This window comes from Doryrhamphus excisus, chromosome 19 (genome assembly GCF_030265055.1).
Source record: "Doryrhamphus excisus isolate RoL2022-K1 chromosome 19, RoL_Dexc_1.0, whole genome shotgun sequence".
Taxonomy (NCBI): Eukaryota; Metazoa; Chordata; class Actinopteri; order Syngnathiformes; family Syngnathidae; genus Doryrhamphus; species Doryrhamphus excisus.
The window spans coordinates 12,732,776-12,751,080 of NC_080484.1; the positions used below are offsets into that span (position 1 = coordinate 12,732,776).

Below are 18,305 nucleotides of genomic sequence, written 5' to 3' on the forward strand. Positions count from 1 at the left end.
TCAATCGTCCAATCAGAATAGACGCTAACGTGAATGTCTCGCTGCCATCGCAGGTTGGATTATTATCATATCTGGAGCTCTGTGGATGTCTGCACTTCCCCACTGCCGCCTCCCTCGCCCACCCGGACCACCACCTCAACGACCCCCTGCTCCCCTCTAGAGGCCGCAACCCCTCACAAACTCCCCCCCTGCCCTTCATGATGTACTGTTGTAGCACAACTGTGAATGTGAACCCTAGATACAGAAAGACTTGTGCGTGTGTGTGTGTGTGAGTGTAAATCAGTGTTAAACTTTACTTAATATATACAAAGAGGGGAGAAAAAAAAAGTTAAAAAAAAATGAATGTGTATTTAGATTCATTCTGGACTTCCGCATACAAGCTGACTTGGAATGGTATGGTGGTTTCTTTGTGCATCTGGCAGACGAGGACTGTGTTGTTAATTAAATGTGGATTGTGTTTCAGTGTGTGTAACTTCACTGGCCAACCCCCCCCCCTTTACTCCTTTAACCTCTAACTTCCTGGTTCCAACTAATACTGAGCTATCCTCGTTGTCCCAACTAATACTGAGCGATGTTTGTGTCATGGTTGTACCTCCAATATGTCCGCTTTGCCCTCCATGCTCATAACCGATATCAACAATACATGCAAACACGACGTTATCCACTGTGTTCACCTTCTTTTTCATCGTTCTCAAATCGACATATGCATTCAAGACTATTTTGATGATATATTTTACATATTTTATTCATTTTGATGATCAGAAATATCATATATTTTAGTTACATATCAAAAAGGAGCATGATTTTGGATTAAAAAAACCTGTCAGTCTAGTAGAGTATTGAACAAAACGTTGCTCTGTGGTGTTCTCTGCTGGTGTGGAGTGCATGACGACTGGTCCCGCCTTCTTTTGTTTTTCCGAACAGGCTCAATGAGACATGCTAGCATGTGATTAAACCGTGATTGAACGCCGTGCGGTACATTTGCTCACTGGGAAGACTCACTGTAAAGCACTCAAAGTATACGTACGCTGGATGTTCTTCTGTGTTGTTTATTTCGAAACAAGTGACTGTATCTTAATCTCCTTGTGGCATTTTATGTGTTGAGAAAGGAAAATAAAGACGACAATGACATTTACATACAAAAGAGAATGCGGATAGATGTTTGCTCAGTCATTTTCTGGGGATGGCCACCCCGCTCCCTTTCCTTCTTCCCTGTCCAACCTGCATGTGAGTCCCCCCATATGAGATGCAATAAAATACAAATACACTGACCCAAACCACCCTCACGGCTCGTCACTTATCTCTATTCATCTTGTTCATTGATTGATAGAACATTAGCAATATGACCCACACTATCCTGATACATGAAGCATTTATTAGTCCGCCATGATTAGGCTCGCAGTGTACAAAGTCTTGCTACATTATGGGAACACATGCACAACACTGCGCCATGTCTGAGGCCTTCAACAGTGATTTTCAACCACTGTGCCGCGGCACACTAGTGTACCTTGAGGAACCGTCAGGTGTGCCGTGAGGAATTATCCAATATGACTTTTTATAATTAACATTTATTAATCATCATTTGCAAATATTATGTCAAAAGCCATTATGTCAATAGTATACATGGACCCAAATATTCCAATTGCATTTGGTTTATTTGCTCAAACGGAAAGAATTGAACAGGGATGGAATATTCCTTTAACCAATCCGATTGAGGTATCTTGTACCCGCTCAAACGGAAAGTTGTCAGGGTGCCTTCTTCTTCTGTTGTTTATTGGCGGTTGGAAAGCAGCTTTCGTATGCATTAGCGCCATCTGTGGAACAGAATCTAAACCCTTCTATACGCCATTCACAAGTTATATATATATATGTACTATATAAAACATGTCCTGAGTTTAATTATAAAATATTAGCAAGATTGAATTTGATCTTTTCCTGTTTAAATTTATCCCAGGTGCGTTCTTTCAGATATGACGTAACATGCAGATCCAAACGTTCTTCAGTTTTAAAAATGGAGGCCAGCAATCAGCACTGGAATAAGCAAAGTTTGTTTTTGATTCAAACAAAATTTCAAGACTGGACGGAAGAAAAAAATGGTAATATGAAGTTATTCCAACAAGTGAAAGAAAAACTTGGGGAAGTCGATATCACGTGATGTTGATGTTTACGTTTTACTGCGCATGCCCTATTGACTATTCTGGTTGATTTTCACGGCGCATGTAGACAAGAGATTGGAATATTCCTTTCTATGGATACCATTGTTTCCCGAAAGGTCATTCGGAAAGAGAAAAAGTGGTCATGTAAAAACGTGGCTACTGTCGAGTGTCTGTGGTGTAAAGACTGGCAGAGCAATGTAATATTGGTCCTACTTTGTTCCTCGGATAGACTTATTAATGCACGTGTGAGGTTGTGGTGATATTTTGTAACATTTTTGGTTAGTGGTGTGCCACAAGATTTTTCCAATGTAAAAAAACGTGCCGTGGCTCAAAAAAGGTTGAAAAACACTGCATTAGAGATGGCTTCTATTTGCTACGTTTGAGTTGAACTCTCACTTGCAGGCAACAAAGAGGAGATCGTGAAATCTACTCATAGTTACATTGGTCCAGGATTACCGTCAGAACAAAGATTGTGACCGATTGTTGAATGACTGTATGTCAAAAATGGCCAATATTTTTTTGTTTACGCTGGTAGACTTAAACGATGCCTGACCGCATTGATACAAAGAAGTGAGTTTCCCGTTCACATCACCACTTAACACACTAAGAGTCGTACTAAATGAATCAAACTAAATGATGAGCCGCCTTAATGGCCTACAATTTGAACACAAACGGCTTTACAGGAAGTCCTCCTTTCAAACTTCCTTGCAGTGACTCAGGTCCCCGTGGATCCAGTGGCAGATCTGTGCATATTTTGGAGGAGTTATTCTCACTGCCACATTAAAGTCCCTCTGCTCGCCGTCCCCCACCTCCACCCACCGATGGCCGGAGAACACCCCGATCACTCTTCGCTGCCACTTCCCTTTCCCGCTTTCTTGCCTCAATCGAACGTAAACACCCGCTCCTGTGGCACCCGGCTGAGCATCACAGTGCTGGTACATCAAATCATTAGACTCTTTAGTCACAGAGCAAAAGCGGTAGACCACCTTCTCGCCCCCAAGAGCGGTCAGCAGGCTTTTGTCATCGTCATAGCCTGAGAAGTGGATTCGAGATGGGAGGATGCTGGGAGGCGCCACACCAATCCCCATGTACTTTTGTTGGACAGGGCGTTTGAGCTCCAGGAGAGTGTAGTCGTAGTCGGCGGACAAGGAGGCGGTGGAGTTTCTGGAGTGCATCCATCCTTGAGGGATGTGTGTTCGTTTGACGCGTGTCCAGCGAAAAACGGGCTTCCTCCTCAGTCCTGTGCTTCTTTGCTCCCCTTGTGCCTTGCCTCCTTGTTGGCCTCTCACTGGATCTTCATGAATGCTACTCTGCTTCTCTTCATCCTCCACTTTTCTTCTGTTCCCTTTCCTCGCAGCTCTCTGTCGCCTCCTCCTTTTCCTACCCGCTCTTTTCATTCTGAGTTGTAGCAGCCCCACTTTTAGGCGTTGCACACTCTCCAAGTAGCGGCTGCCGTCGTGGATGCAGTGCGCCGCCGTCAGCACATGCTTCGGGGACACCAAGACCCCCGAGCAGCCGGTCGACAGGCGCACGGCGCTGGCGAAGGGGTACTTGGTGATGAACTGTGAGTCCGAAATAACAAAGCGTCCATCAGCGCCGTAAACCTGCCGCTTCTGGCGAGTTGGAGCATTCTCAGGAGGTCTTGTTGCATTCAAACCCTGCAGCATCACGTCGGTGCGCGTACACGTGCCGTTGTTGTACATGGTCTCATAGCCCAGAATCCTCTCTTGCTCGTTCTGAGTTAAGTCTGGTAAACGTCTTTGGCACTCAATCCCGCAGAGTGTTTCCACCGGGCTTCCATCTGTATCAAGCGTTGGGCTTCTGAATAAGGTTTTCTTTACAAATTCAGTGCGTCGGTCCATCAGCACAGGAAGGCTCTGCTTGGTCCACTTGTGCAAATTGCTGCTTGCATGGTTGGAAGCCACATAAAACAGGAGACAAAGAAGTTCCAGGAGACCCATATCTGGGGAAAAAGACAAAGTAAATGAGAAATAAGCTAAGGGGATAAGGATATAGGAAAAATGTCGCATTGACAGTTCCAGCAAACAAAAACATGGTTGTATTTCTTTTCTCCTGACAACAAACCTAATCTATTTTGTCAGCATCAATCGTATTTTATGGAATAACAACAAAGATAAAGTAACATTTAGCAAATATATGAAAATAGCTCAAAACAAACTCCAAGTAGTGTTTGAATGCACTTTCCTAAGTCTGAACATTAAGACTTCCCAGGTTTCAGGAATGCAACACGACTTAAAAAAAAAATAACATTATGAGAAGTAACATATCGTCCAAAAGATTGCGTTACACCATTTGGCCCGAAGATGTCGCCAAAATCAACATCTAATCCCCCAACGGCGCGAGCAATGTCTGCATCCACTGGACTACAAATCAATACATTTAATACACGTCAATATATCAATTAATATAAGCTATTAAAACAAATCTAGTAAGCATAAAAATGAAACTAAGCCTTAGCAAAATATGTACAAAAAATGACTTGAAAGTATACATTTGTTGAACACAGTGAATTCAAAAGGAAACATTCAAATCCTACCTTTAATGTGTGATCCAGTAAAAGTTACTATGACTTAAAAGACGTGCAGTACACTGCGGGATCCTCACAGATACCCACTGTACATCCCACTGTGATGAGGGGGTGGGAACAGTGGATTTGGAGTGGGAGGCTGGGAGTTGATCATAAGGATGTCACATTTTGGGTCCACGTGGATATAAGTGTTGATATTTTGGGGATAATAATTTGTATACCGATAGTGGCGCTTATTAAGGTTTCCTGCAAGATTGCTTTTATTTGGTGTCAATTAAACTTATATATTTAATTTTATTCTATTTATGAACTGTAGCTGTGTTTTTTCATGCAATACCATGTTACACCAAAGAGGGCAACAGAGGGCTAGGCATTAGGTTGGCTTGTAGTTAGTTCTTTAAAAAAAAAAAGCCTTGAGACTAAAATAGAGTTTTAAAAGTTGTGGTTAAAAGTGTCTTTTAATTCCCACAGACTCCAGCATGATTCATGACTTCATAATCAAGTTTGACAAAGCGCTGTTTCCCCTCAAATCCGCTGTGTGCTGACTACAACGGCCAAAAATGTTCAAATAAGAGCCTCTGGTGAACATTTAGAGAGCGGGCTTCCTGTTTATTGTACATTTTAATAACCTTTTTTTAGTGATTGCTATCTTACAACGTCTGGAGTGTGTTTTCTTATCATATTAGCTAAGATTTATCTTCAGGCCATCGCCGTGTTATCAGGGGATTGATTGTTGTCTCTCTGCAGTTACAAGGCAACCAAATTAATGAAAAGATTGAATAAATGTTTGGGTTGGAGAGCATCCAGTGGAAGAAATGAGAGATGTGCGTTTGGGTTGCTTTGACAGAGCGAAAAGAACAAAGAGGAGGAGAAAAGCTTTATAATGCATGCACATGTACTACATTCAGCTAGGGACTTGGCTAGCTATGCTACATCCATCCATCCGTCCGTCCATCTAGCTAGCTTTCATCAGACCCATCCATCTCAGCAGCTAGAACCTCTTCTCTAAAGTCCAGGCTCATACTGGTGGTAGTGTTTTTAATTTTATGTTGATGCTGTCTTAGTTTGACACAATACAGAATAAATACGATAAATGAGACTGCGAAAAGTATATATGTATTGCTGAAATGTTGTAAATCATTCCCGGTGACTAGCTAGCGTACCGCTAATGCTATTTACATCTAGTCATCATCGGTAGCAAGGCTCTAGTTGCGGGTCTCGACAATGCATTCATTTAAGGATTTATTGCTGATTCTTATTGACCCAGGAGACTGCTACTGATGCAGCCGTATCTCTTGCTTGTCAAACTGGCTATCTGGCCGATCTATTGGTCTATCTTGCACAACAGCAGGTTTTTGTATGCAGCGTTCAAGCCCTCAGCTGCAAAGGAAACAACAACATTCATGGTTTTGACTTGTCTAGACGGCACAGTTAATAAAAAGCAAACACAGAGAGAGGTCAAGAGTGACGGCAGCTCTTTGTTTGTGACTCACTCTTTCCTTTTCTGGGCTCTGGACCCGGATCCCTTAAGGCCCCTGTTCTTGATGTACAAAGTTTCGCTCCTGCTGTCCTCCATCATCCTGATGTGGATTTGTTATGAAATGGTCCCTGTATCATTTGTGTTTCTTGGCTTGCTGTCACGCTGCAGTGTTTGTGACTGTTGTTCTAGCATGATTGTATGCGTACACGCGTGTGGTCCTTCATTTAAGTTTACAGCCTTTTCTGTACCGTATTTATTCCGAGTGGTGTAGTGATGACGAGCGCCGTCGTCCAACACTTCGTTAGAGGATGTGGAGACACCCGATATAAAAGCCTTTGCTTTGTCAAAGTGGAAACAGCTGTGCCTAACTGGGGAGGGTCACATGACACCTCCAATTCCATGTTGTTGCAGGACAACTATAGTCTATGAACACGTTGAATGGAACCCGATACAGGTACACACACAAGCGTGGACCACAAAATACACTTTTACTTATGACTGATATTCATACTTAATACCAATTCATACTAAATATATTCATACTTCCACCGCGCTCTTTTAGCTTTAACATCCAGCCTGTGAGAGAAGGAGCGTTTGGGATTCTAGCCTCTCTGTCAGGAGAGACAGCGGGATATTTGGCTAACTTCATCCTGACTTTCCAAACACATGCTCTTCTGCTTCCATCTGGGTGAAAGTAACCCACATTTTATTTTTTTCTCTAGCTATGTAAGTACAGCATATAAACTATACTTACAGTATTATATAAGCAGGGGAGGACTTACACAAACACATAAAATAAATATTTTTAAATGATTCCAAAATGCTTCAAGTAAATTTCATGTAAAGTACCATTCAATTTCCCCTCCACTTGTATTGTATTACATTCCATAGTGCAGGTGTGTGAAAAAAAACCCATCCTTGAGGATTCCATTGGTTGAAAACATACTTTCATCTACGTAGCAAGATTGATTCACTGGCGCAGAAGAAGAAGAACTGAGCCAAATAATGCACAGCTGCTGATCTCAATCTAACGTTCTAACATTCCCATGGTCGAATTTCGACAAATCTGCCAAGAGGAAATGTGTAAGGAATGTTTCAATACTGCTGCGGTGTCTCTTTCTATGCATTAATTTCTGCCTTGAATGTAACTTAAAGCAGCTCAGCATGTGCGAGTAGTGACGTGCTCGAACACGGACCAGCTGGACACAGTGTACATACACACGCTTCTTTCACCACGGCGCTCTAAACAGGAAAGGACTCTGATTATAAACACCACGCTGCAATTATTTATGACGCAGCGGCAAGGAATGCGGTCTGATAAATAATTTTGATAAGACACACAAGCCCGGGAATGAACGTCTCGATGAACTGCATTGCCTTGTTGCACAAAGCTGTCGTATATGAGACCATGTCAAGAATCTAACACACACACCAGCAGACGCCGGCTGTAAGGGGCTGGTTTAGTATTGTGTTTTTTTTGGTTAGCGGGACAATTCTGTGCTGTTGCCACATATTTAAGCAGGTCACAAAAACAACAAAAAGGAGGTCACAAAGCAAAGAAGTGTTACCAAGCCATGGCAACCTACGTTTCCTTTAGTCTGGACTTCCCTACTGATCTAGAGGCGAATACAATACGGACAAGAAAACGGATGAAAGTGTTCATATTGGTGACAGTCACTGATAGCACACTGGCTATCATCAGACCCATCTAGGTGGCATCAACCATGCATATACTGTAGCTATCCAGCAATCATTGAGTCGGCAGGCTTTCCAGCTAGTTATCCGATCCAGCTGTGGATTCCTTCTATTCCCTTTATTTCTAATTGCAGAATGGTGTTACTGGGTACCAATGCATAGCAACCGTGTGCTGTTGCTACAGCACCAAAATAATCTGTCCCCGTCTAAAACAAGAACAGAGAAGATAAATAGTAAATAATTGATACGAAGAGATGAGAATGAGTCACCGCAAAGCAACCTGCCTGTTCCAGACAGTCAGGTCAGCATTTTCTCAAGAACAAAAGGCGTGCATCATCACTCCGAGTTACATGTAAACAATCTTTGAACATGAGTTGCATCCCTACCAATTAGACCGTACTTATGCTGCGTCCAAAGACCAGGACTGGATGCTGTTTATGCAGACACAGCTGTGCAAACACATCTGTTCATGCTTCATTTCAGGTTCTTTTGCTGCAAGAAAACAGCGCCACCCAAAGGCTGCTTTGCAATATATTGCCTTGAGACCACGCCTCCAGCAGATGGCGCTGCAGCTCCTTCAAGCAGTTGACCTTTGTGAGGAGAAATGCCCTTTCGCCGGGATAGACCACATTATTCTTGGACTGAGCATCCTATGCTGGACTACATTAGATCAGGTTATGTTTTTTGAGACTTAAAGGGAATTAAAAGCTCCATCTGCTGGCAAGCTATTTCAGCAAATACAGACTTCCTGTTTTGTTCTACATCCTGTCCGAGGCGGGACTGAACAAACAGATCATTTCTAGTCGACATCTCATTTGGCAAACATATAAGGTATGAATAAGGTCTCCGCATCTCTGACCGCGAGTCAATACAGGAAATGGAGCCACAGAACGATTCACTTCCTGTTGCTAATGACTGCCCCTCAAAAGGGGAACAATGATGGAATGTGTGAGCAAAGAAGACGGCATCTATTTATTAAACAAAGCGATGTGAATGTGTTTGCTCACCCACACGAAGGGGAGAGAGAGTGCTGCAGTGTGGCTTACACAGCAGGGCACGTCAGCGAATCTCATTAGTGGGTTTGGAAGAGTTTAGTGGGGGCTTACACCACAGAGCGCTCCTCAAGGTGGATCGTGGTCAGCAAAGGTCTCTGTGAGTGAGGTCAGAACTAGAGCTGATAGGAAGTAGGCTTGAACTATTTTCAAACACGATAAAAATGCAGCTTTGTGCATTGGCGTCGCTTTTAACGGATGTGAGGAGATGGCATCACACAGGGACGTTTTTTTTTCTTGTGTATTTTGTGACATTCATTCATTCATTCATTTTCTACCGCTTTTTCCTCACAAGGGTTGCGGGGGTGCTGGAGCCTATCCCAGCTGTCTTTGGGCGAGAGGCGGGGTACACCCTGGACTGGTCGCCAGCCAATCACAGGGCACATATAGACAAACAACCATTCACACTCACATTCATACCTATGGACAATTTGGAGTCGCCAATTAACCTAGCATGTTTTTGGAATGTGGGAGGAAACCGGAGTACCCGGAGAAAACCCACACATGCATGGGGAGAACATGCAAACTCCACACAGAGATGGCCGAGGGTGGAATTGAACCCTGGTCTCCTAGCTGTGAGGTCTGCGCGCTAACCACTTGACCACCGTGCCGCCCTATTTTATGACATACTAACACCATTATCAAGGAAAATGATCCCCAATAACACTGTTCCTCCAAAATGGCTGATGATGTACACCATGCCAGTAGTTGGCTATGTCCTGTTGTCAAGAAATTGAGCAAAGGTATGGTTCGCTGAACTACTACCTTGTCACTCGCCAATGTGCAACCAAGGAAAATAATGCGAGGCTAGGCTACATTTAGCTGAGCGGTTTATTCAAATCGTCAACATTGCTATAACTAGCGGTATCTTGGATAGTCAACTATTCGACAATCCGATTCGGAGGAGTGTGATTTGACTATCAATCTCACCATGGAATCATATGAAAAACATTTTCTTCCAGTTTTCTAGTTATTATTTAGGTCCGGTTTAGTACCTCACACTGAACAAGACCTTTTGGATATTGGATTCCGCAGTGCGAGCTCCACAGTACAGAAGTCTACAGACACACGTTGTTGAGAACATAAAGGCGAGGAAGGCACGGAGGAATAGTAGCAAACACCAAGCTATCACACCGCACAGACTCTCTTTACAGAGTATTTTTCTTTATAATGTGTGGTCTTTAGTGAATAAAATGAACGAGTTACGATTCCAATAAGATAAGAGACTTTTGGACTGCAACGTCAACATGACTAAACAGCGGACAAGGCTATTGAGATAGCTGACCGACCCACACTTTGGACTGACTGCATCGATGTGAACTTAATAATAGAGGTAGTCTTGTTTATTTGAGTGGGCGTTTTTTCATGGAAAAAGTGTCAAATCAGTTTATTTGTAAGGATCACCATTAGAGGTGAACACATCAGATCGGATTGAAAATCCTTACTGGATTTACCATTATTCCTCCTCATGCACGTTCACGTTGACCGTCAACTCGTGAAAATCTAGAGGAAAGAGTAAAAATAGAGGAGGCGGTGGGAAAGAGGTACGTGGGTGAAGGCACGTTCAGCTCAGTCTAATCTCTTAATGAACTTCCACATATGCAGGAAGAGAGGAAAAGGTGAAAGACCAGGAGGAAGGAAGAATCAGTACGTACAGACAACGGTGGGTTTGGATGCTGTCATAATTACAACAGAAGTTCTTTTTTTTCCCCCTTACAGGCCTTGAAAGAAACGATACTTGCAATGAGCAGCTATGAGGCAATGCCCACTTTAAACTAGGCGAGCTCAGAGGACACCAACGCTCGCTATAGTGTACAATTTGGCAGGCCAACGTGGGGTCTGGTCAGAAATCCCCTGGTCAATCCTCCGATGTCGTCAGACGCTGGAGAGCAAGCCGGTGTCATCCACTTGGCGGGTCAGAGGTCGGCTAAGCAGTCGCTTTACGCCAAAGAGTCGCAAGCGCTAAGTCTGATATTGAGCCAGCTGATGAATGAGGAGAAAGTGGGAGATTGACTCGCCCTCCCGCCTTAGCCTGCTGAACAAGTGATATAGAAAATGGATGGATGGATGCTGACAGTGTATTAAATTGATCACTATGGGGAAGATCATTTTAATAAAATAAAAACCTGCACACCTACATATCTCTACTGCAGGGTTTGCATTGTCTTAAGGCCGTGCAGCAAATAGAAATAATTACTGCCTCTAAATGTTTTGCGTCATTTGGTAAGAACCTTTTGTTTAGCAGCCAACATAAACACAAACCGAAACCTTCTAGCTAAAGATGGCAGAGGCTTGATGTTTTAAGAGTTGTTGTGGTCCGGTGACCATATTGTGTGTAGCAGCTACCTACTACAGGCCCTCCTCCCAAATTAGTATTATTATTAGCGGTGTCGCAAAATCTCTAACAAGATTTTGAGAAATCAAAATGTGACAAGATTTGTCATTCAGCTGACTCGTTAAGGCCTCTCTGCATTGTTTTCAGTGTGTATTTTCCATAGAACAACGGCATGAACGGAGGGAGCACTTTTGTCAGTCATACAGTGTCTTTGTCTGGCTGGATGGAGGGAGGCGGGGCCGCTAGCATACACACAGAGTGCAGATGAGTGTAACATAGTGGAAATTTAATGCAATATATTGTCATTTTTTTTCATTGTACTTTTCTTAAAAGCCAGTCTCATGTAATGAACCAAATTATTATTCATGCAAAAGTGGTGGTTATTTCATGAGCGTGTGCCAGCAAACATGCATGCTTCTCTCTGCACATGCCAGTGTAAAAGTTGAGTGTGTGTATCACTGCACACACACACACACACGGTAATCTGCAGTAAGCTGGTTAATGGGCTCGTCTGCTGTGACGCAGGTATGCCGGCTGACAGATTCTCCATGACAACTAACGCCGCACACAAAAGGCGAGAGCGGGCCCGTGGAGCCTCTAGCCTACTTCCGGACAAACAGGGTCACAAGCGTTCACTTTCACATTTGATGCATCACATGTAAAAGTAAAAATGTATATCCTTAAAGGTATATCCACTTCCATCCATCCATTTTCTATACCACTTATCCTCTTATGACCTATACATGTAGCTAGAATGTAGTATTCTCGTGTTACATGACGCCAAAGTTTCAGTTAATGAGGTTGGCGCATTTGGAAGTGAGCCCTGAAAGAAAGTTTGGGATGGCTCAAAACTCTCGGTTTCAAAAGGCATGGTGAAACGGTCTCTTTGTGACATCACAGAGGATCGGACTTCCTTATATGTAAACGCTCTGCCCTTTCCCCCCCAAGGGTTTTCAGTGGATAGTAAAGGCTGTACAGTCGTCCCTCGTTTATAGCGGTTTATTGGCTCCATATCTGATCATGTTAAATTAATTTCCGCGAAATAGAATATTTTTATAGTTAGAGCATTGAAAATGAGCTTGACTTTCTAAATCCAGGTTTTAACATTAGAGACCTGTAGCCATGAAATAACACTCCTATTCTTCTTTGTTTACACCGCAGGGCACAACTCTTATGCTGCTACTAGCTAGCAAGCTCGCGAACTAACAAGTTTAACTCGTTTATTTCTCCTAAACTTAAAGTTTATGATATCGCTGAGAGTAATATCATATTAACTTGATGCGTAATTTTGCATCATGGCACAATGCATGTTCATATAACGAGCAAGAATTAAGTGCAAGCATCAAAATGATAAGAAAGGTCAGTGTGGGCAAACTTCTCATTTTTGGAGAATAACAAGCTTTCAGTTTCAAGTAGAGCGTCCGGTGCGGACCTCCCCTTGTCACTCCTCCTGCCTGCAGCCTCCTCAGTCACTCTACAAATAACAGGGACAGTAGCCATGGAGGTGGTTCCGCCTGTCTGTCAATAGAGAGCCCGCCCACCTTGAGGGCTCTATCGCTCTCTCTCTCTCTCAAGCAATCTAGACGGGAAGCAGGGCCACAGGAAAGAGCTCGCCTAGTTTGCGGCTGTGGAAGCTTCAAAACTATGACATGCACTATCGGCGACAGAGAAAGAGCCAAAATGTGAGTCCCCAAACCTGCATACACCGCTTTCTCAAAGAAGGTGCGCAAAGGTGAGAGCTCGGCTTTTACGCACTTTTAGACACGGAGCCTCACCGTGCGTAAAAGTCAGCCAAGAGACTTCTAGCGTGGTGGACAACTTTTATTTGGACGTTATGGACGCGGTAGCGGGACTTGTGGACTAAAAGTGCACAGAGGGGGACTTTTGTAGTGGATGAGGACGCCCCAGCCCTGCAGCGACGCACGGTGACTAATAAAACGCACGGCCGTGAAGCTCTTGAATTAAATTTGTCTGGAGCGCAGACCTTATGTAAGAAGTAGGACAATCATATTAAGAGCTTGTTCCACCATGCGCACCCACGAGACGGGCTGCAGTGCGTAAAAGTGGCCCAGCAACTTTTGCCGGAAACTTGTGAAAGAAGAGGCAAGAGAAGATGGGTGAGAATGTGGATTGTGTGGGCGCCGACGGGAAGAGCGTTAACCTGAGCGTGCTCAACTGGGAGCAAGTGCAGCGACTGGACGCCATCCTCACCGGCTCCATCCCCATCCACGGCCGCTGGAGCTTCCCCACCCTGGAGGTGAAGCCGCGCGACATCGTTAAGGTGGTCCGCAGCCGTATGGAAGAGAAGCGGATCCACGTCCGGGAGGTGCGGCTCAACGGCTCGGCGGCCAGCTACGTCCTGCACGAGGACAGCGGCCTGGGGTGGAAGGACCTGGACCTCATCTTCTGCGCGGACCTCAAAGGGGAGATGGAGTTCCAAATTGTGAAAGATTTGGTTCTGGACTGCCTGCTGGACTTCCTGCCTGAGGGGGTGAACAAGGAGAAGATCACACCTATGACCTTAAAGGTAATTGTAAAATGTATGTAGGTAAATGTAAGACCACATAAGTAAGTGTGTTGTGAAGATTAGATTGGTTGGCCATATATGCTGCAGCAAACTACTATGGAGCATATAGATCTTTCACATCTCGAGTATTGGAACCTATTTGAGATATTAAAAGGGTCCTGTCTAATCCAATTGGATCCAATCAACATTAATAGGTGGGCCTTCTAAGTTACTCCGATGCTGACCCGGACTGGGTGACCAATGACACACCAGAGAATGATGATATCAGCAAAGGACATCATCTCCACAAGCAGCAAATCACCATGCCTATCTACTCCATCTAGTCCAGAGGCAAACATGTCCTGCACATGTTTCCACGATAAGCAGCGAAGTTGAACATATTATCTCTCAGGAAGGAAAAAAAAAAAAGGAAGAGTGTGTTAGGTAACGGCTTTTGTGCAACAAAACTTTAGAAAAGTGTCATGTTTATTGGCTGCTCTTTGCGAAAGGTCCTGCTTTTGTGTCCAGCTATAGCCGTGCTTCTCAAATAGTGGGGCGGGCCTCCCCCCCGGGGGGGAGGGGTGGTGAACTGTCAGGGGGAGCGTGAGCGGCAGGGAGTACTTAGAAAAGTACAAATATATCACACTCAACATGCAATTTGACTTGTGAATACGCTTGTATGCTTCCCTGCTCTGCATTTAGTTCGTTTTTGGTCTCTTATGAAACAACAGCAAATTTGAATAGTCATGTGTCACATCATGCATGCTCCCATAGATATACATGACGACACCTCATTGACATGGTTGGCCCATTGCAGCGATATGTTTGTTTGTGGCAGGTCTGCCCCTTAAACAAAGGCAAGCAAATGGACCAAACTACAAAGTCAACTAATTCTGTTGGTAAAATGATGCTACAATGCCAAAATACAATCCAAAAGTATTTTTTCAGCTTCACCAGTGAAAGGTCATCCTGTGAGACCTGGTTTGGACTGTAAACTCTTTGGCACAATTTCATGCATGAATCAGGCATCTTCCCTGTTCTGTCTTGCCACATCCAATATGGCGGTGACGTCGCTCAATGCGGTGTCTTTGTCAAACGAGAAGTCTGCCTACCCGACTCATTGAACCGATGAGCCCACATCAGGTTCATGATTCACTTGGCGCGAGTTCAGGAAGGAACAGGAAGAAGAAAGGAGTAGCTTTTCCATGGGGTCCATACATTGATACAAATGCAGTTGGAGTAACAGTAGCACAATGAATGCCATGCTACCTGCTTGCCTTTTCATTTAGCCAGCAGCAGGAGGGTCAGTGAAAGAGTTAACAGAGACCAATACCCGCGAGACCCGGTTCAGCGAATGTTTTTTGAACACCTCTGTCAATACTCCGCCATCACGAGTACTTGCAGACACAGTGGCTAACAGGCCGCCAAACCAGCTTCTCGTTCCCTTAGAAATGAGTGGTGAAAGCCAAATAATATAACTGCGTCCCAATTAGGGGCCTGCTACAAATGAAAGCTGATGATGTCCTAAAGCTGTCCAGTTGTGATGTTGGCGATGGAGCCGCCCTAGCATCTTTCCATAAATAGGTAAGGAAGGGCTGCCATGTCTCATTTAATAAGGGCGGAGGCGGCTCTCTGAGGTGTTTCTCCTTACAGTATTGTCGAATGGGTCCTCCCAAGGGTGCAGCACGCAAATTTGGAACACACACATTATCTGTTGTGACGCATTGACAACAATGGATGTTTTATACAAGATGTGCTATGAGGTGATGATTTCTGTTCAATGTCAAGTGTTTCACTCAAATGTATGGAAAAATGAGGAACACAGGCAGGCCAAGCACAATGCTACATGCAAACACTTCCTTCCTGACAACATGTTCCTCCGTGTTTTTTCAGGAGGCCTATGTCCAAAAGATGGTGAAGGTCTGCAACGACTCGGACCGCTGGAGCCTCATCTCGCTCTCAAACAACCGAGGAAAGAACGTGGAGCTCAAGTTCGTGGACTCCCTCCGGCGACAATTCGAGTTCAGCGTGGACTCCTTTCAAATCCGACTGGACTCGCTCCTGCTCTTCTACGAGTGCTCAGAGCACCCCATGGCCGCCACCTTCCATCCCACTATCCTCGGTGAGAGCGTCTATGGTGACTTCCCCGCTGCCCTGGACCACCTTCGCAAGCGTCTCATCTGCACCAGGAGTCCAGAGGAGATCCGGGGCGGGGGTCTGCTGAAGTACTGCCACCTGCTGGTGCGGGGTTTCCGTGCAGCCTGCGACACAGAGATGAAAGTGCTGCAGCGCTACATGTGCTCGCGCTTCTTCATAGACTTCCCCGACGTGAGCGAGCAGAAGAGGAAGCTGGAGTCCTACCTGCAGAACCACTTTGTGGACCTGGAGGACAGGAAGTACGACTACCTGGCCGTGCTGTACGACGTGGTGCAGGAGAGCACGGTGTGCCTGATGGGCCACGAGAGGCGCCAGACGCTGGGCCTCATCTCCTCGCTGGCGTTGCGCGTGCTGGCCGAGCAGAACGCCATCCCCAACGCCGCAAATGTCACATGCTTTTACCAGCCCGCCCCGTACGTCGCCAACTGCAACTTCAGCAACTACTACGTGGCTCAGGTCCAGCCTCTCTTCTCCTGCCCACCCTCGCCACCCCAGCAGTACGTCCCCCCCACACAGCATCCCATGTACACCACATGGCTGCCCTGTAACTAAACCTCCACTACTACTAACCGTCCTATCCCTAAAATGGGGGTAGTGAAAGAGTCCAAGGGCGAATGCGGACAATGGAACATGGCGGAGAGTCAAGAGGCTTCAACAGCCTGGACTTTATTCAGCGATATCTGACAGGAAGTGTGAATATCCACATCCCCTTGACGGTGAAGATGTTGAGTCACTTTCTGTCTGTTACTGTGTGACTTCTTTAATAATGCAAAAATGAGGAAGCAACTACTGTTTACATAACCGCTACAAGAGAAACAACAAAACAATGCATGCTTTTTACGTCTTCAAGTGCCTGGGGAAAAAAAAGGGAAATATATATTTTTGTGATTTTGTAGAAATCCGGTCCATTCAATGAATGTATTGCTAAGCAGAGTTTACCTGTGCTGTGAGGGACCAAGTGATTTTTTTTTCTTGTTGTCATCATTGCTGCAATATTTAGACAGAAGACTCTCAAACACAAAAGGCGATTACCAAAGAGGAAGTAGCAACACACGACTGTAAAGAATTAAAGAGAGCCGGAAAAAGAATATGCTTATACCCATGAAATAGAAGGCTTGTTTGCAGACAGTTTCATTTCTGATGTGCTGCAAAATAAGGTGAAGTGGTTACAACCATAAAGTGAGTCACAACTCAGACGGCCTTACGTCACATTTGAAGAAAACTGGAAAATGCGATGACAAGCAGCAGTTGACATATGCAAAAAGTAGAATGTGAGTCGATGATTTTCAGTAAACAAAAGTAAACACGTCATTGCGGTCACTGCACCTCACCGACCCTGGGATTAGTACATCAATACCAAATAAGTCCACAAAGATTTGGACCAATAAAACAGGAAGTCACATCATCAATAAACGCCAGCAAGCTGTTCCAATAGCAGGTGACGGGGTCATTATTTTCATGACTATTTACAATCATTGTCCACACGGTACTCTGTATGAAATGGCTGTAATTCCTAAATGGCAAATGCCACAGTTCTTTTGTTAAATTAAAGCTGAAAGCCACATCTTGATTGTTTTCTTTCACCTCCACTTGGGGTGGGTTACATTCTGGGACCAGCAGTCAATGGCAAAAAAATAAAAAATACGGCCTTTAAAAAAATAGTCTATTTTCCCTTCTGCTAGCTTGGTGTTCTCCCATTTCGCATCAACATTTGCAATAAAAATGTCTCCATACCACTTCCACACAGAATGAGCAAGAGGAGAATGGTTTTCATTCGATCTCAGTCATGGCATGCCCGTCTCAGTGGCACGTGGGCATTTAAATAAGGAAAGGTTTTATAGGTCAATGCCCCAAGGTGCCCCCCCCCCCCCCCCGCTCTGCCACCTTGCCAACAGGTGACAGCTGAATGTGAAGGATTTCCCCTTGGAGAGACGTCACTCTGCCGTCACTGCACCGTTTGCCAAACTTCATTAGTGGCAGGCGGGTTGGCAACGGCGGGCTAGGATGGTGAAACACGTGCTGATGTTACTACCGGCAGTGCTTGGCCTCCTCCCGGGGATGCGTGCTAACTGGTGTTAGCTCACCCAGCAACTCTCCTCCATTTCTCCTTCAATCCCATCCTCTCTCTATGTTTGCATGTATTTAAGCGTATAAAGATGAGATATTCTAACGAGAACATCGCTGTGATCCTCTATCAAAGAGGCAGCGAGTGGACACTAAATATAGCCCCCCCCCCCCCCCCCTTCTCTGCTCAGCCGCTGTAAGGACATTAGCTCATCTGCTGAAAGCTGATTATCATCCCTCCATATGTACTTGGGAACTGCAGAGATTTACTGCCCCCCGCTTGGTCTCCCACAGTCTCACTCTCACTGGAAA

General features: G+C 44.8%; 3 protein-coding genes across 13 annotated transcripts in view; 2 read left to right on the top strand and 1 right to left on the bottom strand.

Moving 5' to 3' along the window:
• snap91b (synaptosome associated protein 91b) overlaps positions 1 to 1,280 on the top strand; it is a 20,185-nt gene extending 18,905 nt beyond the window's left edge. For all 8 annotated transcript variants that reach the window (XM_058057748.1, XM_058057744.1, XM_058057740.1 and 5 more), the window contains one exon: positions 54 to 1,280. The gene's annotated coding sequence lies outside the window, so the exon portion shown is untranslated. The remainder of the gene's footprint in view (positions 1 to 53) is intronic.
• The window catches only part of LOC131107582 (inactive serine protease 35-like), a 42,331-nt gene that overhangs the window by 1,954 nt on the left and 22,072 nt on the right, over positions 1 to 18,305 (bottom strand). The window contains exons 1-2 of one of the 4 annotated variants that reach the window (XM_058057758.1): positions 6,198 to 6,551; positions 751 to 4,119 (exon numbers count right to left, since the gene is read on the bottom strand). In XM_058057758.1, the coding sequence (XP_057913741.1) occupies positions 2,852 to 4,117 (1,266 nt within the window). In that variant the 5' untranslated portion in view covers positions 4,118 to 4,119; positions 6,198 to 6,551 and the 3' untranslated portion in view covers positions 751 to 2,851. Of the gene's footprint in view, positions 1 to 750; positions 4,120 to 4,713; positions 4,793 to 6,197; positions 6,552 to 18,305 lie in introns of those variants that run through there. The other 3 variants (XM_058057756.1, XM_058057759.1, XM_058057755.1) reach the window with 3 other exon arrangements.
• On the top strand, positions 12,783 to 17,493 carry LOC131107583 (terminal nucleotidyltransferase 5A-like). Its single transcript, XM_058057760.1, has 2 exons — positions 12,783 to 13,793; positions 15,666 to 17,493. The coding sequence occupies exons 1-2, from the start codon at positions 13,380 to 13,382 to the stop codon at positions 16,479 to 16,481; spliced, it is 1,230 nt and encodes a 409-aa protein (XP_057913743.1). The 5' UTR covers positions 12,783 to 13,379; the 3' UTR covers positions 16,482 to 17,493.